This window comes from Candoia aspera, chromosome 6 (genome assembly GCF_035149785.1).
Source record: "Candoia aspera isolate rCanAsp1 chromosome 6, rCanAsp1.hap2, whole genome shotgun sequence".
Lineage (NCBI taxonomy): Eukaryota > Metazoa > Chordata > Lepidosauria > Squamata > Boidae > Candoia > Candoia aspera.
The window spans coordinates 41558119-41583904 of record NC_086158.1 but is presented as its reverse complement, the minus strand read 5'-3'; the positions used below and the strand labels follow the sequence as shown (position 1 = coordinate 41583904).

Genomic DNA, 25786 nt, shown 5'->3' with positions numbered 1-25786 from the left:
GTGCCATATGTAAGAGCTACAGCATTCAAGTGCATTTAATAATTCTTGGAATTGTTGCAATAATTCTGTTTCACACTTGAGTATATATGGCCAGTGGCAGCATTATATTGCCTGAGGCTGCTCTTCTAGTAATATTATATAAAGAGAACCAGGGTAAGATAATGCTTTGGATATTAGATTAGAACCGGGGACTCCCATGTTTTAGACCACAGTTAGCCATGGAAGCTTATTGGGTGACTTTGGGATAGTGACAGTCTTAACCAAACCCACTTACCAAACCAAGTCGTATAGTGTCCTTTTGGCTGAGTTCACAGTTCATATTGTGATTGTGGTTTTCTGTCATGTAGTTTATGGTTTAAACTTGTTGGCCGAATCTTGGCTTCCCATTAGGTACGCTCGCTCAGTGCAGAAAGACCAATCACCACCCAGGGCAGGAAGAATCACAGCTTGTTTATTGAAGACATCTGCAACAAAGGAGGACTCCTCTCCTATGAGAGAAGCCCCAAACAACACATCTGATTTCCTTTTTATACAATTTCTGGCAAGGAAACAAAGGCAGCAAAAGCTCTTTATTGGCTGGTTCTCTTGGAGTCTGTGCAGTAGCTTTACATGCCACGTGCTATCCCATAATATCCCTTGGCATGTTCTATGTTTTCTAAAATCCCCACCTTGGGGGTGTGTTTTACTATGCTAATTGGCTTTTAGGTCTCAGCTAGTGTTTTTATCTTCTCCTTTTTTCCAGTTCAGCAGTTTAGAAGAGTGGGGGAGCAGGTTGCTTGAAAGATTACAGACATCTGTGAGGCCCTCCTCCCTTTTACTTAAAGCTATCGTTTTTTGTAACAGCTGGGGAGAGAAGAGGGGCAGCATTCTGTTGCATCAGCCAGAAAGAAAGCAACAATTTTCCACCTGTGCCTTATTAGTAGGCTGCCCATATTTCCTTGAGACAAAAACGGGACATTGGGATGGTAAAATGGGGCGGGGTTAAAAACAGGACATTGGGATGGCAAAACAGGGCAGGGCTGGGCAACGGGCTGGATTGGCAGGCAGGAACTTCTCCGGTTTTCTCGGGAATCTTCAGATTCCTTCGTTTGTGAGAGGCAAGACTGGGCTGGAGAGTCTAGTGAACGGTCGTCTCCGATAAGCCGTTCCTCCTCTGGCTGTGCTTTTATGTCCTTTTCTTCCCGCCATTTCAAGGCAGGAGCCAGGGGCTGGCCCTTTGATCACCGCCTATCAGCTGATCCTGTTTTTTTCTTTTTAGGTTTCCTGCCAGGTTGAGCTCTGCGGCTTTTTTCCTGCTGTTTCTGCTGAGCTTCCCCTCCTTCCACTCAAAGTCAGACTGCATTCTGACAGGTTCACGGGAACTTTCACATTTTAAAGTAAGGTTTTTAAGAAAATGGGACAAAATGGACATTTATGTTAAAACAACAGGACGGTCTGGAAATGTTAAAAAAATAGGATTGTCCTGTTCAAAATGGGACGTATGGTCAGCCTACTTATTAGCAGGCAAGCATTGAACAATAAATTTTAACAAGGCTTTTAACAATAAATCTTAACAAAGCAGTATCTTCTCTATGGGCCTGGACCCTCAAACTGGATCTTAAACATAGGTCTCCTTCACTCCAATCCAGTACCCTAACCACTATTTCATACTGGCTGTCTTTATAGAATATGCATACAATTGCAGTCTCAGCCTACCTGGTGAGGCAAACTGTGTTTTGACACAGTATGTAAAAAAGGAAGAAATGAACTGATTAGGGTGTAGGAATTGGCTCTTTTACAGTATTGGATTTGTTGCCTGGGATGCATCTTGTCTCCAATTATATATTGGACCTAAGACATTCTACATGTCTCTCCAATGTTCTCTCACATAAAGGAAATGAAATCAGTTTGCAATCTCTTTTGAGTAGTGTGCAATAAAATATCTTTATATATCTTACCCCAAAACTCAAAATTTCAAATGGCACTATGATCCAGGTTATATTGCCTGCAAAAGTGCGCTCTCTGTCCTTTGCAAATATTATTTCTGCTGGTATTTGGATTGGATCTTTTTCTCAAGTTTTGTTTTCCTTGTTTCTCAGTTCCCTATTTCAAATAATATACTTGGCAAAAAACAGAGTCATGCTTGGCATTTGAAGACCATTTTCCAGCTACAGCCTGCACAGCTGTGGGAGAAGCAGGAAGGGGGGGGGTGAGATCTGGCAAGGAAAAAGTCAGTTCCTTTGCTGCAGATGAGGAAAGAGGAAAGAGAACATGCCCCACCCGCCTATTCCCAGCCCACCGTGTCCTCTCTCCACCAACCCAGTCCGGGCAAGTTAATGTTCCTGATCCCTGATGGTGCCTGTATTCCCCAGGGAATTCAACACATATTGGCTTGAGGTATAAAAGACTGGGAAGTTTCCTTTCCACGGACCTGACTACACTAACAGCACTGAAGGCTTCCTGGCTTTGCAAATAAGTGACTCCTGATTGGGAATGTTGCTCCTGCAAGTTCTCCTCCAGTCTTGGGCTTTCTATCACTGGGCATATGGTGAAGGTAAGTTTGGAAAATCATGCTGACTTGATTTAAAACTGGGACTAGTGAGTACTCCATGTAGTTTTATCTGGTTTCTGAATAGGAGCAGGAATATAAAGCCAGCTAACCACTCTATAAATGTGAGCTATGAAAAGTTACGGAATAAATGCATTAGTCTTGAACACTGTCATTTCTGCTGTAAAATACTAACATGCGTATCCCATGGATCTTTCTCCTTCTGTGTCATCCTTATTTTTACAGATCTAATTCATATACCTGTTGGTGGATCACCTATACATGGTACCAAGTTACAGAATACTCTCCTTAAAATAATTTGCCTGGGACCAATCCTACTATCATTTATACTTTTATTTACTTTTGGTTTTTAAAAATATTTTACTAATTCAGTAATCTTAAACGTCATTCATTGGGGAATATATCCCACTGAAAACAGTGAAAGTGACTTCTGAACACATTTGTGCAGGAATAGAATGATTGTTGCTTCACCCAAGTCAGTAAAACTTATTTTAATGGCATTCTGAAATTAATAGCATCCTGAAATTAACAAACAATCTGTTTTGAACTTCCAGCTGTGATTTGGAAATTAGCATTAGACTGAAGCAACCATATTACAATCACGCAAATGACTATTCAGAGATAAAATTCTATTATCTTACAAGAATAGCAGTGTTAGATGCAGAACTGTAAATTGGGAACAGATCTAGTAATAATTTTCAGCCTCATGCATAAGATAAATTTAGGACCATTCTTTTAGCCTAACCAGGACAAGTTTGTGCAAATGATTAACCAAAAAGACACTATAGAGGTAGGATATTGTGCAATAGTCACCATGTTCTGTAGAGCAACAGTGTTTTAAAATAAGGGAAGATTCCATGAGATAAGGCTGGTATCCAGTTTTAATGGAGCCTGAAGAACTTCAGGGAGCTTCTTATTTATGCTTGCAGTTTCTTCTCATGTACTGGCACATGCTTCATGTACATCCATGCATTCCAAACACACCCATATAGTTTTGTAAGGAGCAGTGACTCAATCTTGAATGTATCTCCTGTTTTACTAATAGCAACGTCCTTTGCAAAAGCAGTTTTTCTCCTCTCCACGTATATGATGAGCCAACTGCTTATCCTTTTCCCACCTTCACCCACAATTTTGCATTGTTTTGCAGCATAGAATAAATAGAAACTATAGTGTAAATAGACTTTGCATTGTTTTTCAAATCGAGAAACCAATCCCAAATCTAGGGAAAAAAACATCTTGACACAATTGCATCATTACGTTGCTCACTATGGAACATGGATTCCCCAGAAATATTAAGACTGGCTCCAGCCATCAAAAAGTAGCCACCCATTGGTCATATGATCATATAAAAATAAATTAAAAATAAAAATAAGGAGAAATAGGGAACTTGACAGGAGAATGCCAATGACTGTGGCCCAGAGGATCACTTCAGAAGTAACAGATTTCCCTCCCTCTTAGTAGCATTTTTTGTGCTAAAGCAAGAATGTTGAGGCTAACATGTAAAGAGTGGTGCCAGGCAGTCTGGATCATATTGTGGCTGGGCAATCATCCAATCAGTGCCACAGTCAGTGTTATGAAAAGTATCCTGTCTTAGGGGAAATCAGGCAGAGAACCCCTCCTTCCTGAATGTGCGATGCTTCCTGTACCAACCCGTCTTTTTTCAGTTAAGACTCTGCCTTTGAACAAAGGGGGAGAAAACAAGTGAGATAAAGAGGGGCCATGCTGCTTTTGTTTCCATTTTCTAGGGGACGGAAGGTGAGGATTGAGTAAGCTCCTGCCATCCCTCATTTAGCCAGAAGCAGTGGACTATTTAGGCCCAGGGAGAAGGGATGTGATCTGTTGCCTATGCTTGCCTGATCTCTCTGTATTTTTCTTTTTTCTCAGAAACTCATACATTCATCATGACGTTGATTGCCAACTTTTCAAAAGACAACTCTGTGGAATTTGTAGGCAGTGCCATCCTAGATAGGACACTGACCCATAGCTTGGACGGTCCTAATGGACAACTCAATGTGAGCCAGCTGCTTCCATTGCAGCCACCAAACATCTGGGACCAGACGAAAAGCAATCTGCTTGATTACCTGCAGAGCTTCCAGGCACTGGTTATGTTGTTATCTAAGGAAAGGAAAATATCCTGTGAGTAATGAAGGAGGGTCTAAGATGGCAATAGCTGGAGTGTGTGTTGGGGAAACAGACTTTTTGCCAGGCAAGATGGTATTGCTGAGCACCAGCAGTTATGGCTGCATCATTTTTCACTATTTGGAGTTGGGAAATGTAGGCAAAATGTAATTTCTAAAAACAATTTAAACATCAAAGCATTACTTCCCAGCATCAAAAATTAATGAAAGAATTGGAAAATTCCAGCCTCACAAGTGATGTTATCACATCCATTTTGCATCATCACTCAGCCCATTGTGCCCCTTATTTCTGCCAAAACTGCATTGCCCACTTTTTCAGATTAACACCTGAAAGGGGTTGTCTCCTATTCAGAGTGGGAATAAATGGAATTATTCCATCGGAGATACGGAATTAATAAACAATGTTTGTGAGCATTGAATAGGCATGCTATGTCTAACAGAGCTAACATGGGTTTGTTGCAAACGAATTGTGACAGGTTAATGTTGTTTCCTAATTGTACTTTCAGACTTGCATGATTCTGTCAATGTAGCTTTACAATGAAGTAGAATTAGTTCATCTGGTTGTGATTCCTGTATGGTTTACCCTGCAAGGCCAACATCAATCTTGCAAGCCTCAAAGTACAATCCTCCCCCATCTCCTTTACAGCCTGAGAAACTAGGGTGGGTCTCTTCTGAGCCTCTTGCCCCACCCACTATCCAGTTTTGGGCTATGCTGTCTCTTATCTGACCATTCCCTTGGTGGCGTCCCTTTGCCCAGTCTCCCAAGGTCTTTCCCACATACCATTGTATCAGCAAAGATTTTGAGTTTTTCAAGGTGTTCTTCATAAAATGATAAAATAGGGGCTAGCTCACACTATAGTTAGGTGAACTTTGACTGAAGAATACTAGTTATAGCTCCATGTCAGCTTGAGGGAAGTAGGAAGTGGAGTGTCAAAGAGCTCTGTCCTAGGCCCTGTGCTGTTCAACTTTTTATCATTGACTTGGATGATGGAATTGAGGGGACACTTATAAAGTTTGCAGATAACAAAAAGGAGGGAGGGGTGGCTAATATTTTAAGGGGGATAGAAGAATCAGGCCTGAACAGTACATTGAAATAAGCAGAATGGAATTTAATAGGAATGTAAAGTTCTGCATCTGGGTAGGAAAAAGAAAAAGCACAAGTATAATATGCTTGGCAGTAGTCCATATGAAAAAGATCTGGGCCATGATCCGGCTTTGAATACTGTGTCTGGTTCTGGGCCCCAAGGTTCAAAAATGACAGTGACAAGTTGGAACAAGTTCATCTGTCTTCTAAGATGGTAAAGTGTCTAGAAGCCAAGCCCTATGAGGAATGGTTAAAGGATTTGGGTATGTTTAACCTGCAGAAGAACCAAGTGAGGTATGGTAACAGTCTTTAAAAAACTGAAGGCTTATCAGATAAAAGTGGATGTATTCTCTACTGTTCTGGAGAGCAGGATCAGACCCAGTGAGTTAAAACTACATGAAAGTAAATTCAGGCTAGAAATCAGGAGGAACCTCCTGATTGTATGAACTGTAAGCCAGAGGAACAGGTTGCCACATGTGAGTTCTCCTTTGCTGGACATCTCCAAATAGAAATTGAATGGTCATCTGTCAGAGATGCTCTAATGGATGCTATAGTGAAGAAGGAGTTGGATTAGATAACTTCTATTAAAGTTCCTTCCAACTCAATGATTCATAACACTGGCAGGAAAAATAAGGAGTTAGTCTATCTACTAGATGTCCACAAAAATTGTTTAAGAATATGCCTTTAAAAGTGAAGTAAAAATAGAAGATCAGAAGCTGCCTCTTTGTAACTTTTTCTTTTATTTCTCTGCACTTTTTTCACTTTATTACTTTACTTTTTTTCTTTTAAAATTTGTATTGTTTTTACTTTTAAAAATTTCTCTAATAAAAAAATTATATGTATGTCTAACCATTACTTTGTGTGAGATGTTCAAATAGATAAAAATTTAGTGCATATTTTTCTAATATACATTTTGATTGCAGATCCCATATCCATATATTGCACAAAGGGGTGCCAAGTCTCTGAAAATGGCACCAGAAGCTTCTACAAGATTTTGCTCAATGGGACTGATTTCCTGAAATTTCACACAAACAATAATAGCTGGGAAGGTTTATCTAACACTCTTATGGCCAATTTTACCAGTAAGAAGCTGAATAAATTCCCAGAGACAACCACCAATCTACAGTTCTTCCTACAAGAAACGTGTGTCAACTTTGTAAGGGCGCACACTAACAACAAAGGAGCTATTACTGGTATGTGAAACAATTGATAGTTCCTGAGAAGCACTTGGCTAGCCAGATATCCTGACAAATTGTAGACTCAGTCAATTCTTCTTACCCACTAATTCTAAGATGAAAGGATATGCAATAAAAGTAGTGCTGGCGTCCCAATGACATTGGAGAGCAAAATTCTGCACTATTTTGATTTTTCTTAAAAAAACAAACTTAATAAAAGGAATATAAACGTAGAAATGCATAATGAAACAGGAAAATAAAATACCTGATAATTTCATAAGGGGATATAAGAATAGTGTGAAGTAATCCTATGTGTGAAATATTGTACAGAATAAATATTGCATGTGTGGTTGTCTGCTTGTCTTTCAGGGTCTTTCTGGGTACAATTCTGTCTTGGGAAAGAAAATATATGTCTGTAAATCATCACCAGACATTTGCTTTTAGTATTTTCTTCCCAGCAAATGACATCCTATTGAGAAATTATTTGAAATGACATCAGGTGTGTGGGCAGTCATTTCAACATGTTGTCCCCCCAGTCATCATCCACAAAAAAACTGTCTAAAAACAGGCCTAAATCTTGTCTTTTCTCTTACAGGGAAACGTGAAGGACATTCACACACCCCACTGGTGATAGGCATCAGTATCGGTGCTCTTTCTCTAATGGGATTAGCTGTTTGCCTGTTCTTGTGCACAGGTGGGAAGAGATAGCACAAGCACTGACAAAGAAATGAACATCAGCTTTCTAGGTAGTTCAGTGGAGCCCATCGGAAGAGAATGATGCAGCGACCTGTAAGTGTGTGGGGAAACAGACCAGAGTTTACACAACAAGCCTGTACTATTCACCTCTGACACCTGCAAGTCAAATTCTAAACAGATCAACACTATGATAAATTAAGAAATCTTGTATTTATCTGAACAAATGTTGTCTTATCTTCTTTGAAGACAGCCCAGAAACCTCAGCTGGTGTAATAGAAGATTTTGGACTAGGAGGCCCAGGCTCAAGTTCCAACAAAGCTCAATCAGTCACTTTGGGTCAGTCACTTTCAACCCAACTCAACCCAATATGCCAGTTTTTGTATGGCATTATTTTTTTTTCATGCTCTGTCAGTATATATATCTTTTCATATTGTGCTGGTTTTATTGTGACCATGTTGCATTTTACTATGTTCTGTGGGCATTGTTTTAAATTGCACTGTCCTATACTCCATTTTTTTGAGATATTTAATAATCAGATTTAGATGTTCTTCTATTCCTTAACAATAGGGGAAATACAGTATAAAAAAACTAGAATGCCTGAATTTCTTTCTACACTCTTCTTTGAAGTACCGTGATACAATTACAGTACAGTTGTATGAAAAATTTAGGCACCCCTGGTCAAAGCAAGTTGTAGAGTTTTGGCAAAGTGAGCATATTGATGACAACATAATACACTCCAGCCGATTTTGAGTGGCTCTTCCTATACTCCCAATACATGCTGCCCCCCGCTTCTGTAGTTCCATTGTCCACAATTGATGATAAATCCAGTTATCTGAGGAATCCTACAAGCATACGGAACTTTAAGAGCATTCAGAATTACCAGGTGTACGTTTTAAATTAAATTGGGTCAGCTAGAAATAATGTTTCTCTCAAGGAGTTTTTACAGAACCTCTTCAGAATTTTACTAGAAATTAGGATCCCATTACTTTTTCTGGACATTTAGGAGTACAGTGCTTACCAAGAAAACATTAGATAACAGCTCCATGCATTTTATCCTTATAACACTGAGCAGAAAGCCAACCATTGTAAAACAGCTCCCTGTTCACCATTTCTAAGTGCTCTAAAGATCCTCCAAAAAGTGCTTCGTTAATTAAGGGTTCTACTCTTAATAATTTTTACTAGAATGTAGACTTGGGACTTTCAGCTATGAGATGGCAGAAGTTGTAAAAAAGTATTTGAACCTCCTTTAGCTCTTCTTAAGTTTTCTTCTATTTGTAGAACCTAGAATATACTCCTTAAAACAGAAGGAAGGATGGCAGAATTGGCTGGATATTTTTTATAAAGTTACTCCAACCTATGCACAGTTTGTGGGTATTTATTTCAATGCTGACCTTTCTCTACTTCTCTGTTCCATCATCATTATAATACATTGCTGCTGGTAAATATCAATGGGCTGATATTTCAGATTAAAGAAAGCAATTTCATTTTCCAAGAAAATAAACATCATTTTACTCCTAGGTCATTCTTGAGAATAAGAGGCTGATCCAGGGCCAGAAACTGCAGCTAACTTTTCACTAAAGATAAACAAATGTAAAATTTCAAAACACACAAAGGTCCATATGAGACAGTTATGGGTGTGCACATTGGCTAAGAGACTGGAAAAACAAACTATGCACCTTTCTAACCATAGCTTGTGTATATGGAACAATGGTCCTATAGCCTTATTGAGCAGTTGCAGGGTATTTGCAGTATGTATGAAAATATGCCAATATTTACAGGAACAAGTACCATATACTGTGCAAAATAGGCAATTTGAAAATATTTGGGAAACTCCAAATACTCAGATTCCATACTTCGCACTTCTGCAAACATATGTTACTTAAAACATGAATTGGCCTTAAGGTTCCCACAAAATTATAATCCAGTATTCTTATTAATCTAGTTACATAAAATGCTGTAACTGAATTTTCTTGAACTGCAAATTAGGAGAAAATATCTGTATACAGCTCTGTTCAAAAAACAGCAGCTATTACCTAGAAGTGAATAAAGGCAAGGTGGCACATTTTCTTCTAGGTGCAATGACCAGATAGTCAGCAAAAAGGCCCTCAGTTCATTTAAACCAGTTTCCCTCTATTTATCAACTTCTAGGTGTTGAGTTGCAAATCCCATCACCCCCAGTCAGCATATCAAGGTGCTAATAGGGAGGATGGAAGCTGAAGAAGAAAGCACTAGACTGGTTTAGAATAATTGAAAAGTCTTCTCTTTGCCATCCCAAAGGATAATCATTCTCTGTTCAAATGTTGAAGTTAATTGTTCCACCTAAGAGATTCCAGTCTTTATTTGATGGATTGCCCCTTTGTGAAATTACAAATATTCATTATAGTCATAACAGAAGTGCTGTCAACCCTACAGGTATATAGAAGTACTGCTGTCAAAGTTAGGGATGTACAACAAACTTGCCAGTCTTTCATATTTGTGTCATATTTTAGCAATGCTCAGAGAAGAAAAGTAAGACCCCCTTTGGATGGTGGCAAAACCTAACATACACACTTCCACAGTGTAAATAACAGGAAACACCTGGCAGTTTAACCAGAAGAGAGGTCAGCAATTTGCAGAGGTAGCAGTTATCTGCCCATGCCTCAAATCTGAGTAAGAAAGATAGGGATAGGTGTAACTGCAAGATGATAAATCAAGATATTGGAGAAATATTTTTTAACCAATACCTTCAAATATGGGCCAAAGAACATCTCAAAACCAAGGCGATACAAGATAAAGGAACCATGAAAAAATCATGAAAACTCATTAAGAGGGGCAAGAAAAGTAACATCAAAATATATTTTAAAACGGAATTTCAGTGTGCTAATTCTGTTAAAAACATCTCCTCTCTCTCAATTGCTGGAGCCTAACTGCTCCAAATAGAGCACCGGTTGTATTCAGAATAAGGAAATTTCATTTGTTGTCTTCTGATCCATCCCAGAATTACCCTTGCTATTGTAAAAAAAGAGGTTTCAAAGGTTCCTCCAACACCTCTGCTTTTGTTCTACAATGACCAGCAGAAAAGACTGCAGTTTACAGTACTTATTTCATTCATCCACAAGAAAGTCCATTTGTCTCAGTCTCAATAGCCCTGCAGTCCATTATACACCTTCTGAACAGATGCTTGTTTCAGCAGTTGTTTGAGACCTGCAAAATAATAAAATAACTATCACAATACAAAACATCCAAGACTGCTAACATATTAAGGGAAAAAAGGTCATTATTCCAAATTCTCAACCAGCATATAACAATTCTGAGAAAAAACTCCCATAATGTTATATGTCCAATTATTTTTCAAAGGGGGACTATTCGTCAATTTTCTTGATGAATAGCTAAAGCAGAATGAGAAGAAGCCAGGTGCCTTCCTGAAAGAGATTCCAATTACTTTTAGGTCAAGCCATTTTGTTATATAATGAGCAGTATTTCAAATATATGATAGTGGATGCTTTCTTAATTGCCATTTATATCTTCTAAAATGTGTACTGTAAGAGATCCTGGCACAGCCTTTTTAATATGCTATAACAAACTGGTTTTAAAAGTATATGCTGCTATGGGGCTATATAATTCAATAAATCTACTTTATTTCAAAACATGGTTATTTTTGTGCTTCTTAGCATCCCTATACTAAAACTGTAGGGATGAGTTTGGAAAACACTGAGTACTTTTTCTTGGTGATCTCCCCCTCTCTCCACTTCTGTTTCATTTCTGGATTTCAGATCTCCACTAAGCTTTTTGTATAGCCACTTTAACTTCTGCTGTTTTCCTTTTTTTTGTTGAAATGGTTTGCAGTATTAAGTCCTTTCCTTACTAGCTTCTGACATGGAATACTATTTGTTATTGCTGAGTTTATTAAAGCCTGCTTTCTTGATGTCCAGGATTTGTATTTGACTATACTCAACTTTTAAATGTTTCTTTGTGCTAAGAACCACAAAAATAGTCACCATGTTCACTTCCCCACAACGTTCCTTCTGCTTCTGCTTCATCAACACAATCTTCTCAATTGGTTAGTATCAAAACATGGGAAACAGATACTCTTTCTAGTGCTTTCCTCCATTCCTTAAATTAGAAAACTGTCAGTAACGGATGTCAAATTTTCCCACAAGTTTCTGTGCCAAAAGATGTCAGGGTAATTAAAGTCCCCACTGCTGCTAGTTAGCTATTTATATCATATCATATCATATCATATCATATCATATCATATCATATCATATCATATCATATATCATATCATATATCATATCATATCAATATAATATGTTTATAAGGCCACTTATACCTTATGCCTCCTAAAAAAAATGCAGTCTGCTTTAGGAAAGCATTATTCCCATCTTCTTTTTGCTTAGCAGGTGACAATCGACACCAACAACAATACTGTTGCTTAGTTTCTTGGCTCCTTGGTTTGCTGAGCAGGCATGGCTTCAACTCCTCCTTCCTGCACTTTCTGTAATTTCTGTTCTTTTTGAACAGAATCCTTTGATTCCTACATTGCCACTGTAGCAACCATCTCAGTGGGTCTCAGTTATACCTACTGTCATGTACTTAAGAGTTCAAACTCATGTTTTTTCCCCATATTCCGAGCATTAGTATGTTGACAACCAGGGCAATGAACTTAATAAGTCAATGTTCTTCCTGAGTTATCATTATGGTACTACTGCACACACCTTCTCGCTGTTCCCCAGTCAGCTGTTCTTTTGGAAAATCAATATCAAATGTAATTATTAGAGAGCCTTTGATGTTATTGTTATCAAAGTTTGGAAGACCTTCTCCCTTCTTCCACAGCTTGGCTCCAGGTTTTGTGATTTTATCCCGGGCAACATGGACCTAACAAAGGAAATATGTTGGAGAATTTCAATAGGATTAACATTTTTAAATAGGGAGTCTTTTACAAATCAGAATCACAATGTCAATAGCGTATTTTAGTGCCAACTTGTGTATTATGGAAACAGTAAAAGGGATTCTTTGAAAAATGTTTTCAGACAAAAGTAATCTTCTACCTTACCTTATGTCCATCTAAATGAGCAATATCCATTTCGAATCCAACAAGAGCTTCCACAAGTGAGATAGTCACATTTGTATATAAATCATCTCCTCTTCTTTCAAAGACTGGATGCCTGTAGTCAACGTATTAGAAGATTAATATTTTCTATTTCTTACTTCTTACATGTACTGCCATGGCAATTACATTCATTTTCTAGTACTATTAAAAAAAACTATAATTTAAAATTACTGGCAAGTTGGGAATTACTTATTAATTTTCTGAAGAATTCAATTTAAAATGTTTTGAAATTTGTTGAGTGAATATAGTCATGCAAAGTAATTTTGCATCATGATTAGAATTAAATTTGCAGTTGCCCTAACATCGTAGGGATATTAATTCTAGTTTTACATAGTAGTTTTTAGATATGTGTAAGATATCTCTGGATCTGTCATAAAATAGCATAGAAGAAACTTTTTTTTGAACTTCGTAGCAACTCCTTGTGGGTGTCCTCTTCAATCATCCTTAGATATTCAATGCAGATATTTTTGCCAGAAACAACTCAACTCACCTAGGTCTTTCGTAATAGTTAAGAAAGATTCATCTGCTTCAGGAGCCTATTCCTTCCCAGAAGCAAAAATATTATAATTTAAAATTACATGCTCTATGCACTTCTTGCTCTAAAAGACTATCTTACAGTTGGAGCGCTACTGATTTAATGGAATAATCTGCCCACCAAAGCCTTGAATGGCATAGTACTTTTTCATGCAAAAACATGTAATGTATTTATTTACATTTCAAATTTAGTCACCACCCATCTCACTTGAAGAGCAACTCTGAGTGGTTTACAATAAAAAAATTACAATGTAATTGTTAGTATCACTAAAGCAAGTGTGTTCACTGATGAGTTAACACAGGAAAACCATTGGTAAATTATCTGGTAAAGAAGAGAAACTTACTTAAGAACTTTTATTCGGAAGCGCAAGTCACCTGGCTCTCCATCAACATGGGGTTCACCTGATGAAATTTGAACATGTATTAGGTATGTTTAAATGGTTCAAAACTAGACTCTTAATTCTGAAACCTTAGGTCATTGTTCCTTTAAGCTTTCTATAATGACATGATCTACCAGGATGGGAACTTTTCCTCAGACTCTGCCCTTATGACCTAATGAAATTCAATATATATGATTAATTAAAAATTATTATTGGTACACATTATTCAGGCCATAAGATCTGAAAATATAAGCTTTCAACTGGTTAGCCTGAATGTGAAAACCTAGTAAACTGCCTCTTTTAGTCTGCATAAAAATCTATGATTAGCACAAACACTTATTTTTGCCATAATCAATATGCCAATCCACAGATTATGGAATATCTGGGAACAAGAACAAATATAGATACCGTTGCAGGGGACAGGGATAAAAAACACAAAGATGATTAGACTGAAATATAAATTTCTATTTCCAGAGTCACAGGAACTCACAGCCAAGTTCGCTTGATAATCATTATGCAGACATTTTCAAAGGCTTATAAAATAAAAAATAAAAAGGAAAAATATCACGATATACAGAACATACATAATCGTCTGCACAAATGAAATTTTTAAGTTTTAGTAGTGTTATAGGAAATATTTTTTTCAAAGGCATAAAATGTTCCAACTATATTTAAAAAAGCAGAGTAGCACTTTGCAGCCTAAACAAATCAGGGTCCAAAATTTCAGCCTCAGTTTATTTCCATCAATTTGAAACAAAGAGTTTGTTTTTTGTCAGTTTTTTTTCTGTTACAGGTTTTTTACACATTCCATAAATTACAACATCCAATAAGATGTCAAAAGTTAAAGAATAAAAATTAGAAGATGTACCTTCCCCTATAAAGGGATATTCCATCCCATCCCTAACACCAGGTTCTATCTCCACCTCTAATGTTCGTTCTTCATTCACAAGTCTGAGAAACAGGAAAATATCATCAAATAGTTAAACAATAAATGTACTTATACGAAAGCAGAAATTTCCCTTTAATATTGCATTATCAAAAGAGTCTTTCTTCAATCAGACTCTATTGTATACTGTTTATTTTACCAATGTTAGTTTAATTCTATTCTTATTTATAGTTGTGCTCAAAAGTTTACATACCCTTTGCAAAATTTGTAAGATATGGACTATTTTGTAAGTAAACATGAGTTTACTTATACATTTTTAAATTTGTAATGTGATTAAACTGTTAGGCATCACAGACTAGCACAATCATGAAACAAACCATAGCAATAAAGGAAATAATAAAATGGTTCTGTTCAAAAGTTTGCATACTCCTGAATATTTGGGCTGATAATATAGTATACACTGAAATTGACATACATGGGTTGAGATGGCAGTGAAGGGTAGTATCCATACATGTGCCTTATTTCATTGTAATTAGTATCTCTGTATAAATAGTCATGAGTTTCTTAGCTCTTGAGAACCCCTTGTGCATTTCACCTAGGGCTGCACTGAGTGGCTGGTTACTGAATCATGGGGAAAGCAAAAGAACTGTCAGAGGATCTGCAAGCAAAAGTAGTTCAACTTTATAAATCAGGAAAAGGATATAAAAAGATATCCAAATATTTGAAAATGCCAATCAATAATTTTTAAACTTTGATCAAGAAGTGGAAAATTAAGGGTTCTGTTAATACCAAACCGTGGTCAGGTAGACCAAGAAAGATGTCAGACACAACTGTAAGGAAAATTTGTTGGGATGCAAAGAAAAACCCACAAGCAACTGCTACTGAAATACACACTTCTCTGAAACAAAGTGGCGTAGCTGTTTCAGCGTGCACAATGAGGGGATACTTGAATAAAAATGGGCTGCATGGGGGCTGCATGGCAGAGTTGCCAGAAAAAAAACCATTGCTGCACCAATGCCACAAGACAGCCTGCTTACAATATGCCAAACAGCACCTAGAGAAGCCTCAAAACCTCTGCACAAAATAGTATGATGAGACCAAAACTGAGCTTTAAGCAACCACAAATGCTGGATTTGGAGAGAAGTCAAGGCCTATGAAGAGAAGCACACCATCCCTACTGTGAAGCAAGGAGGTAGATCTCTGCTGGGTGAACTACAACAGCACAGGGAATTTTGTCAAAATTGATGGCAAGATGAATGCAGCATATTATCAGAAAATACTGGAGGAAAATTTGCATTCATCAGTCTGAAAGCTGCACATGGGGTGCACTTGGACTTTCCAACATGACAATGATCTCAAACATAAGGCCAAGCTGACCCTTCAGTGGCTGCAGCAGAACAAAGTGAAGGCTCTGGAGTGGCTATCACAGTTTCCTGACCTCAACATCACTGAGCCACTTTGGGGAGATCTCAAACATGCAGTTCATGCTAGACAACCAAAGAACAGGTCCTGGAGGCTTTTTGCTAAGAAGAATGGGCAGCTTTACCACATGAGAAAATAAAGAGCCTCATTCACAGCTATCACAAAAGACTGTAAGCTGTCATTGATGCTAAAGGGGCCAATACACAATATTAATAACTAAGGGTACAAACTTCTGAACAGGACCATTTTATTATTTCCTTCATTGGTATGGTTTGTTTAATGATTGTGCTATTCTGTGATGCCTAATAATTTAATTTAAAACACATTACAAATTTTAAAAATGTATTTTGTCTGATCACTCATGTTTACTTACAAATTGTCCATCTTACAAATTCTTCAAGGGGTATGCAAACTTATGAGCACAGCTATGTAGCCATAGGGAACGCCTCAAACCCTAGCTAAATACATATGCTGTACAACAGTGTTTCTCAACCTTGGCAACTTTAAGATGTGTGGACTTCAACTACCACGCTGGCTGGGCAATTCTGGGAGTTGAAGTGCACACATCTTAAAGTTGCCAAGGTTGAGAAACACTGTTATATGTACATGGCTAAGGATGTGAAGGGAGAATGCATGGACATTCACAAAGCACCTGTTGGAAACTCTTTAAAACAACTATGTCTTCCTGGCATAGCATAGCTGTCCTCTGCACTGTAGTACAAACCTGGGAAAAGATACATTTGGTTTAAACAATTGTCAACAGGTGCTACCTTGCATCCTCTGAAGCCCTTTTTTTCTGACTGAATTTGAAGCACTGTACTGTAATTGAAGCACTACTATTTGGCAGAACAAATTCTACCAGGGATGTAATAATGATAGAGCAATTATACAAGCTCCTTTCAGTCACCCAGAAGATTTTCAGGCATAGAAGTTTCTCTGTTCTCTTTTTAATCCATAAAAGAGACAACACTCTATGCAACCCTGTGGCTCATACTGATAATGTAATCATCCTCCCTCACTGCTATTTTTAACAACTATGTATGATTACCAATTACTCAAGCACCAAATAGCCACAGGACCTCAAACTCACTTGACATTGGGACACTCATCACAGACAACTTCTTGTGTCATCTGGAAACGTCCTGGGCCTAACTGGGTTGTCCTCATCTCCTGCCGGCAATTGCATTTCCGTTTCCCTGGTGCCTGTCTTGCAACTGGCTTGTTTCTAATAACCTGCAATGGTAAAGAATAATTTTGCTGGATTCAAATTATACAAGATGCAACACTTTAGCCCCCTCATATGAATAAAGCAGACAAACATCAATCTGCCATTTAAACTTTATAACACAATTGATCTCACATATAAAAATAAGACAAAGGTAACTGAACCATATTCTGACTTGCTATGTTCAAAACTGAATCTCTCTTTTTTTGTGAATTTGTTTAGCTATGCCCAGCAGTATGAATAATATCCTCAAATTATACCCTGGCTTTTCACTTAGCACTTAGTTGTGATTATTACTGATCTTTCCCTTATTATTAAGAATTATTAATAACTGTACCAATAAGGAGGTGTATAATCAAAACACAGAATAGAAGTAAGAATCCTCTGACCATGATAGAGGACTGACCAGCTTACTCTTCAGAAGTAGTTCAAGAGAGCTAGTGGTTATCTCCCCAGAGGCCTCAAAAAGGGAAAGTGTTAGCTACATTCCTAGACAGTAATCGTAGTGACTATATTTAATTTTAAATATAATTAAATAGAAATGTAATAGAAATAAAATTTAGTTTTCGTCTTGGTTCTGCTCATCACTTTTTGGAGTATGTCTGCTACCAAAGGCAAAGTGGGACTCCTTATATGGAAAAAAATTACATGCTCCTGTTATGTATAAATAAGGCCACTGACTAACTTGAGTTTCTCTCCAGCTCTCAGTACTCAGACAAAACTGAAAGCACTTAACCAACATTTCGCTATGCAGTGCAATTCCAAAGGAGATACATAGGTGGCCAAAGGGATAGTTTTGGTGTTCTCTCATATTCATTCACTGAGACAGAACTATTTCTAATAATGAAAACTGAAAAACAGATGTTTATATAGGCAAAAGAGATTCATTAAGCAGATTGCCTAACTTACTTCCACAAAATTTCCTGAATACACTTCTTCCAGTGTAACTTCTAGGTCCACAATAATGTCACTTCCTCTTGGAATGTTCCTGTCTTGCTGACGAGGATTGCCTCCAAACATGAAACCAAAATCTCCAAAGAAACTAAAAAGACATGAATAATTATTCATTTAGGTTCCTTTCTATTCAACTTATAGGAGAGCAAGTAAGAAATGATTAATTGACGCAACTACAGAGAGTAAGGAAGTTGACAGAGATTCACTGAATTATGAGGAGGAGGAGGAGGAGGAGGAGGAGGAGCAGCAGCAGCAGCAGCAGAACAATCAGACTTGCAAGAGTCTGTTATAGTCAATCTCAGTAGAAGTAGTTTTAGCCTTCCTGTGGAGTTGATCTCTTGGTCTGGTCTACCTAATGGGGATGACATCAATTTTGCAAGTCTCCTACACTTTTAAGACAGGCCAAAGATCTTGCTTTTGTTACTGGAGAAGTGTCTGCCTGAGCCGCTTCCAAACATTATCTGGACATTCTGGACTTAAAATATGTTTTATCTCGTTGCCTTGGCAACAGCTTGCATATCTCTGTCAAGTCATCTTCCTTACTCTTTACAGCAAATCAGAGAATTTTAGCTAAGATGCAACTCTATTTTGACAACCCTCTGTACCTGATATGGCTGGGTAGGGCTCTAGGGAAACTTCCACGGTATTACTAGCTAGCTGTGGAGAAGTAAGGAGTCCTGGAAAATCAGTACAGGCTACATTTATCCTTGACTGCAAAAATGGAACTGACTGATAGATTGGGCAAAGCAACCATCAGCTTCCTATAAAAACTGATCTTTTTTTTTTAGAGGAGAAAGAAAAGTAAAGAAGCCTGCCTAATAACAAAGTGCCATACACTTCCTAATTGATCCATTAACTGTGAACACCAATATTCTATGTTGCCAGGCCTGATGCTTGTATGAAGTAAACTGATCAGTATGTCTTCACATAAATCCACTGGCTATGCAACTCAAGAGGTGCCATTGGTGAGTGGGCTTTCCAAATGTGAAACAGAGTTGAGCATTCACATTCAGAATTTAAGGCCAGGTTAATCCCAACTAAACAAATAGCATGGGATGTGATTATGCTATTCTTTCAGTTGCAAGACAGCAGCTGCTGGCAGTGTTCATCCATGGCTTAGTGTTAGCTGAACAGGCAGACCTGGCATGTGTTAATGAAACCTGACTGTGTTCTCAGAAATGTGCCCTCCCCTGCTCTGGGTCCTGCAGTAGTTAACAGTACCAAGGTGGGGGGCTAGGATGCTGATAATATTTAGAGACAGCATAGCTGTGATCAGCAGCCCTGTTGTATCTTGTGAAGCGTGAATGCCTGTATGTCAGGCTGAGGCTCTTACTTATGACACAGCTTCTAAATCCGCAGAGTAATCAGCCCTGAGAATATAATGTATGTAATTCAGAACAGAGGAATAAAGATAATTTCCCCTCAGATGGTCTTGGTCTTTGGAGAGTCCTGGACAAAACTTGAATAATGGAGAAATTATTATAATTTCCATTCCAAAGACACATAAAACTTTTCCAGAGGTTTGCATAGGGCTATCACTTTAAGTGTGCAACTTAATTGTTATGAACAACTTTTTAACTCATTAATTGATATGGGTGTTATTGTTCTGCTGGTATTCACTAACAGTAATTCTTATTGCTGTCTTGTATATTGTTTAATATTGATTTTAGATGTTTCATTGCAGTTTTGTTCTTACTGAACAAAACACGATAGTAATATGGCTGAAATTAATTAGCAAAAATGTCCTTGTACTATACTGTAAGATAAGCCTTTCTCTATCATGCAAAAAAGCATAAAGGAGCGAAGTGGACTTACTGTGAAAAAATATCTCCATGAGAACTTTGATGTCCCTCTTTCAACCCTTCTTCTCCATAGGCATCATACTGCTTTCGTTTCTCCTCATCTGACAATACCTGCAGGAGACATAAGTTTTAGGCATGCATTAAACATAGGTTTAAGGTGCTTCTTGTTAAGGAATATGAACAAAACTATCATTCTGTCTCCATACTATACCTGAGCATTTTTGCAGTGGTCTGATATTTGTCCAGAAATAAATATTTTAAACTGAAAGCAGTTTATTGTAGCCAGACATGGGCTACCCGTCACCTAGAATATCACACCTGCAATCCCACAAATTGCTTCTGGTTCAGAAAATTATCTACTGGAAAACTGCCAGAACACATAAAAATGGCCAAATCATCATGCGGCCCATAGGCCGTTTTTGAAAAATAATCCAATGCCACCAAATATTGCTGCCACCAAGAAGGATCTGCTACCTTGGTTTTCACAGCCACTTCTGCCCTGAAAGGCATACTGCTGAGAGCCTCCAGACCTCATGGACATGGCCAGCTCCATCCTGCCACTATGCTGCTAGCCACTGAACAACTGATCGGTGTGCCAGCTATTCCTTTGGGGCCCACTATTACTTTTAAGGTATCAATCTGGCCCTTTCCCCTCTATGAGTTGTGCAGGCCTGGTCTGGAAGAAAAGAACATTCCAAAGTTCTCTAGAACATTCTATTTGAACATACTAAATCTATTCCCAGTTAATTAACACTATATATTTCTTGAATTCACATCTATTCCTAAATACTATAAAATCAAATAGGAACATGTTCCATTGATTTCTGTCAGAAAAATATCCTCAGTAAAGGTGTTATGTGGGCTGAAAAACAAATCTCAGGTTAACAGAAACAAAACATTAAGGCTGACAGAAGATTCTAAACAGAATAATTTTTGAGATCACGTGACTGTAGTACATAGGGATTACTGGGACACAACATCAACTGTTTTTCCTCCAAACCACACAGAACTGGCAATTCCAGGAGCAGTGTAATGATTTTCTGGAATTTAATCCTCCAAATTGGAAGCAATTTGTGGTGTTCTGGACCTGGTCTTCCCATCATCCAGAACTTACGCATTAGCAACTACAGTCTAATTCTGTCTATTCAAAAGTAAGCCTAATTTAATTTAGCAATACTTAGTTTCATACAAGCTGTGCCCAGAACTGCACTTTTCATAATACTGCACAATCTTTTATCTCTATATAACCAGTGGTCAGCTAGGTAAAATGAACTTGTAAACTCCAGAAATGGTTAATTTTGGAGAGTTCTTTCTTACCAAATTATATTGCTTACGCTATGCTGCAGCTTGTTCAGATTTATTGTTTCATTTTGCCATACGATATTTTACAGGACTGATTATACTAGAGCAACTACTAACTACTTAATTATCAAAAAAGACATTTCTGTTTCAGAGGAAAAAGATTTAGAAGAAACTGACAGAAATAGGAAGAATAATAATGAAGGATAATAACTTAATCTGTTTATTTTCTTCTCTGTAACATGCTACCTATACTCTTTTCCATCCCAATGTGTCCATAAGGAAGCTACATACAGGCACAGTGAATCTAATATCAAAGCATATCCTCATACAGAGCCTTGGACTAGCATTTCCAAAAACAATGCAAGAATCTGCCACACTTAAACTAAAGGAAAAAATTACCCTCCAAATTTGACACTTAAATTAAGCAGAAACCTTGGCTTTCCCTCCTACAGTACAGATCCATCTACATATGAAAGGAGCTTTAGCTTACCATTAATCAACTTCATGAAAGTATTCTTACTTTAGCAGCTGAACTACAGGACATATTAAGTGCTAGTACAACATTCTAACAAATAGTTTTACACTTTTAGACATCACCATATATTCTTTAATAGGGCAGCATGAATATCCATGTTTTGACATATTTGATCTCCTACACGGGCATATTTAAAAGTAGAATAGAAATAAAAATCTTGTATTGCCTAGTCACCAAAAGTAACACTATCCAGAAATCATTTTGAAGCACTCAATTAAATCAGCATAAAGAAAACGGAGATAACCTTTTAAGAACAAAAGTCTCATTAATGACTCCCTGTCACAAACTTTGCTATTTTCCAGGTAATGTCCATCCTACCAAGATTTCACTGAAGAGAACAATCTAGGAAGCAAAGGATGCATATGTTGGCCACAGATTTCTCCTAAATACACTTACCTCATAGGCAGCCCCAAGATCCTGGAATTTTTCCTGTGCACGTGGATCATCAGGGTTTCGGTCTGGGTGAAGCTGAAGGGCTAGTTTTCGGTAGGCCTTTTTAATATCTTTAACAGATGCACTGCGAGGCACCCCCAAAATCTTATAGAAATCTCTCCTGAAAAACAATGAAGATTCTTGCCTCTTACGATCCTCACATTAAAAAATAGGAGGAGAAAGACATTTTATGTTATTCTTTGCCACAAGCTCATAACAACAAGAATTACAACGTACAGAGGAAGTTCTACAAGCTTTGCATTCTAAGGATGGCAGCTATATGGTTTCTTGCAAAGCACCAGAACTCCCAAAGAGGGATGTCAGGTATACTTTGGGAGCATAACTTTAGTGCTCTTGATATATAACCTGTGATTTTAAGGCTGTATTCTTAAATATATTTCCTAGTCAGTTATCATGTTTAGGATTATACAGCAAATACAGGTAGTTCTTGTTTAGCAACCATTTCATTTAGCGATTGCAGTTCTGACAGTGATGAAAAAGTAACTTTACGACCAACCTTTGCATTTATGACCTTCGCAGGTCTGTAAAGCTAAGTAAAGCTGAAGTAAGATTGTACGCACAGTCAGTTTCACTTAGTGATGGCTTTGCTTAACAACTGAGTTGCTGGTCCCAGTTGTGGTCGCTAAACAAGGACGACCTGTATGGAATTATGTAGATGGCAATCAAAAGTAAAAATGCCCTCAAGTAAAATTTCTTGTGACTTCATGGAAACATTTATGCACTTTTTTTTGGTAATAGTACAGTAGTGGTTTGTTCCATTATATTTTTTCAACTTCCCAGTCTAGTGTATGGCCCTGGAATTTCCTGGTGGTTGCCCACTGAGGTACTACCCAGATCCAATCTTGTTTAGCTTCCAAATCCAGACTACATTAGTCAAGTTATGAGGACTTGATAATCCTGGAAATTATTGTAATGTCTCCAACCTTTCCTTTTTATGGAAGGTTGTTGAGAAGGTGGTCAAACAGCAGTTGCAGAGCACTGTGGAAGAAGCTGATCAGTTGGGTTTCAGGACAGGATTTAGTATGGAGATAGCACTGGCTGGACTCGTTGATGACCTGTAGTGGAGCTGGGATAGGCATGATATGTCCATCCTTGTACTCTTTGATCTGTCACCAGCTTTCAGTATCATCAACCACAATATCCTTCTGGACTGGCTGTGGCCTTTGGGTATGAGAGGCACTTTAGATAAAGAGGCACTTTATCTATGGTCAATTTCAATTGTGTTTGATGGTGGGGAGAAGAGATCATGCCCTCAGCCCCCGTTTGTGGGGTGCCTCAGGGCTTGATGCTCTCTCCTCTCCCATTTAACATCCACATGACAACCCTGGTGGAGGTCATCTGTCAGTTTGGGGTCTGGTATCATCAATATGCACATGTTACTCAGTTGTACATCTTGACCCCAGGCCAGCCAAGTGATGTTGTCAAGTCCTGTGCCAGTATCTGGAGGCTGTATCTGGGAGTATCTGGATGGGGTGGAACAGACTCAGGCTTAATCCTGCCAAGACCAAATGGCTGTGGATTCTCCCCTTGACCACCCAATCTGGGGACTTCCCATCTTTAATCTTGGATGGGACTGCACTCCCCCATTCAAGGCTGGAGTATAGTCTGGGGATGTTTTTGACTAGCAGCTCTTGTTCAAAGAGCAGGTGGCAGCTATGGCCAAGAGGGCCTTTCCAGAGCTTCATCTGATGTGCCAGTTGTGCTCATTCCTGGATCTAAAGAGCCTTCAGACAATCACTTATGCCCTAGTCATCTGACAATTGATTACTGCAATGCCCTCTACCTGGGGATGCCACTGAAATAAGCTACAGCTGGTCCAGAATGCAACAGAACAGGCAGCATCAAACGTTCCTTGGTATGGCCAAGGCATCTGCGAGCTGCACTAGTTGCTGGCAAACTTCTGCTTATCACCTATAAAACCCTTTATGGCATAAGGCCAGGTTATTTGAGGACCATCTATCTACAATGATTTATGACTGTCAGGTAAGAGTGAGCAGAGTTAGTGTGCTCCAGGTCCCTTCAATCAAACAATGCCATCTATCAGGACTCAGGAAGTATGTCCTCTTTGCTGCAGTTCCTGCCCCCTGGAATGATATCTCCCAGAGACCTCTGTAGCTCCCACCCTAATAATGTTCTGGAAGTCTTTAAAAACATGACTGTTCTCCCACCCCTTGGGATAGGGTGTTTGTGAATCCTCTTGGTGGAAGGATTTTTTTTGGGGGGGATGGGTATATGGGATATGGTTGTCCAGACATTTCAGATTCTTTATTGTTTTTAAACTGTAAGCCACCCAGAGCTGTTTTGGAACTGTTTGGCCTCCAAACCTAACAGACAAAGAAACAAACTGTAATCTTAACACATCTAGAAAGTTAGGCTGGGGAAGCCTGTCATAAGATTACAAACATCAGAGAAAATTCCACCCTTTATTTTTTTCTTATATAGATACAGCATTTAAGCTGCATATGCCCTTGAATTCATAGGCAGAAACAGGAATAAAACTCTAAGTATATATAATTGCACTCTATGTGTTGAGTGGAAGGACTATCCTGCCTTTCAATAAAATTTTCAAAGAGGCTTACAATTTTTTAAAAAAATAAAAGGCTTACATTAAAAAAAGAAATGTAGTAAAAATAAGATTATAAAAGAATGTTAACATTTAAAAAGCAATTATAATCAAAATTATTTAAATACTTAAATCATACTTCTGTTGCTATAAAAATTACATCAAAAGTAGGTGACTGGCAAGCTTCCATGAGGAAACATTCCATAATTGGAATACTACTGAGAAAGTCAATAGCCATGGACGGTAGCAGATTCAAATAACTGATTTCAGTATACGGACAGGTAAAAGTGGAGACATGGCATATAGATTCCTGCCAGTGAAAAGAAGTAACAGGCCTAAAGAGAGCTTGATGACTGAGGGGGAATTTGAACCCGGGTGGCTATAATCCTAACACATCACTTTCACTACGACGCATCCTCCCCCCCACCCCCGCACTTTCTAACAGAGGACACATCCTTCATCTATCTAACTATGAAGGCACAGGAAATCGAACCTTTTCCTGGCGGCCCACGAAAGGAGATGAAGAAGGAAATGGCGATAACCACCAAGACTCTCTGTAGGAAGAAACTGAGAGGAATCAGCGGAATAGGGGACAGTCCGAACGAGCGGGAAAAGGAAGACAAGGAGCTACCATTGTGCGGAGACTGGAGACGGGGCAGAGCACAACAGGTCCAGCGGGCCTTTCAGAACAGCGAGTGGGAAGAAAGGCAGAGGGGGCTCCACCCTACCGCGGGGCCACCTGTAAGTCTTGGCGCGGAATCTGGCGTTCCTTCCGGCCGTTTTTGACTCCCTGCACTCACCCGGCGATGGCGTCCCCAAGCAGGCACAGCAGCAGTAGAATGAGACCACCGAGGGAGCGGGGGGACATGGCGGGGGTCTAGTCGAACAAGCTCCGAACCCCTACCTTCCTCACACGCCGGTAACCATAGGCACGAAAGAGAACCCCGGTGCAGCTAAGCGGCCAATCAGAGCCCAGTACAGCAGGCTTACCGTCGTT

General features: G+C 38.6%; 2 protein-coding genes across 2 annotated transcripts; one reads left to right on the top strand and one right to left on the bottom strand.

Annotated features, from left to right (window-relative positions):
- The first annotated feature begins 2207 nt into the window (after window positions 1-2207).
- LOC134499925 (endothelial protein C receptor-like) lies at window positions 2208-8017 on the top strand. Its single transcript, XM_063306827.1, has 4 exons — window positions 2208-2533; window positions 4433-4684; window positions 6694-6963; window positions 7541-8017. The coding sequence occupies exons 1-4, from the start codon at window positions 2473-2475 to the stop codon at window positions 7651-7653; spliced, it is 696 nt and encodes a 231-aa protein (XP_063162897.1). The 5' UTR covers window positions 2208-2472; the 3' UTR covers window positions 7654-8017.
- A 2432-nt stretch (window positions 8018-10449) lies between these two features.
- DNAJB11 (DnaJ heat shock protein family (Hsp40) member B11) lies at window positions 10450-25745 on the bottom strand. The gene is made up of 10 exons (XM_063306826.1): window positions 25590-25745; window positions 22170-22326; window positions 19950-20047; window positions 18090-18222; window positions 17046-17188; window positions 14516-14598; window positions 13612-13669; window positions 12677-12788; window positions 12339-12498; window positions 10450-10824 (listed from the first exon to the last, which is right to left on the bottom strand). The coding sequence occupies exons 1-10, from the start codon at window positions 25655-25657 to the stop codon at window positions 10760-10762; spliced, it is 1077 nt and encodes a 358-aa protein (XP_063162896.1). The 5' UTR covers window positions 25658-25745; the 3' UTR covers window positions 10450-10759.
- Between the last annotated feature and the right edge of the window lie 41 nt (window positions 25746-25786).

Coding starts and splice junctions, on each gene's coding strand:
- LOC134499925 (XM_063306827.1), top strand. CDS start 2,473: ATGTTGCTCCTGCAAGTTCTCCTCCAGTCTTGGGCTTTCTATCACTGG. Junction 4,685..6,693: donor TAAGGAAAGGAAAATATCCT/GTGAGTAATGAA, acceptor TTTTGATTGCAG/ATCCCATATCCATATATTGC. Junction 6,964..7,540: donor CAACAAAGGAGCTATTACTG/GTATGTGAAACA, acceptor TTTCTCTTACAG/GGAAACGTGAAGGACATTCA.
- DNAJB11 (XM_063306826.1), bottom strand. CDS start 25,657: ATGTCCCCCCGCTCCCTCGGTGGTCTCATTCTACTGCTGCTGTGCCTG. Junction 20,048..22,169: donor ATCTTGGGGCTGCCTATGAG/GTAAGTGTATTT, acceptor TGTCTCCTGCAG/GTATTGTCAGATGAGGAGAA. Junction 18,223..19,949: donor CATGGAGATATTTTTTCACA/GTAAGTCCACTT, acceptor ATGTCTTTTTAG/TTTCTTTGGAGATTTTGGTT.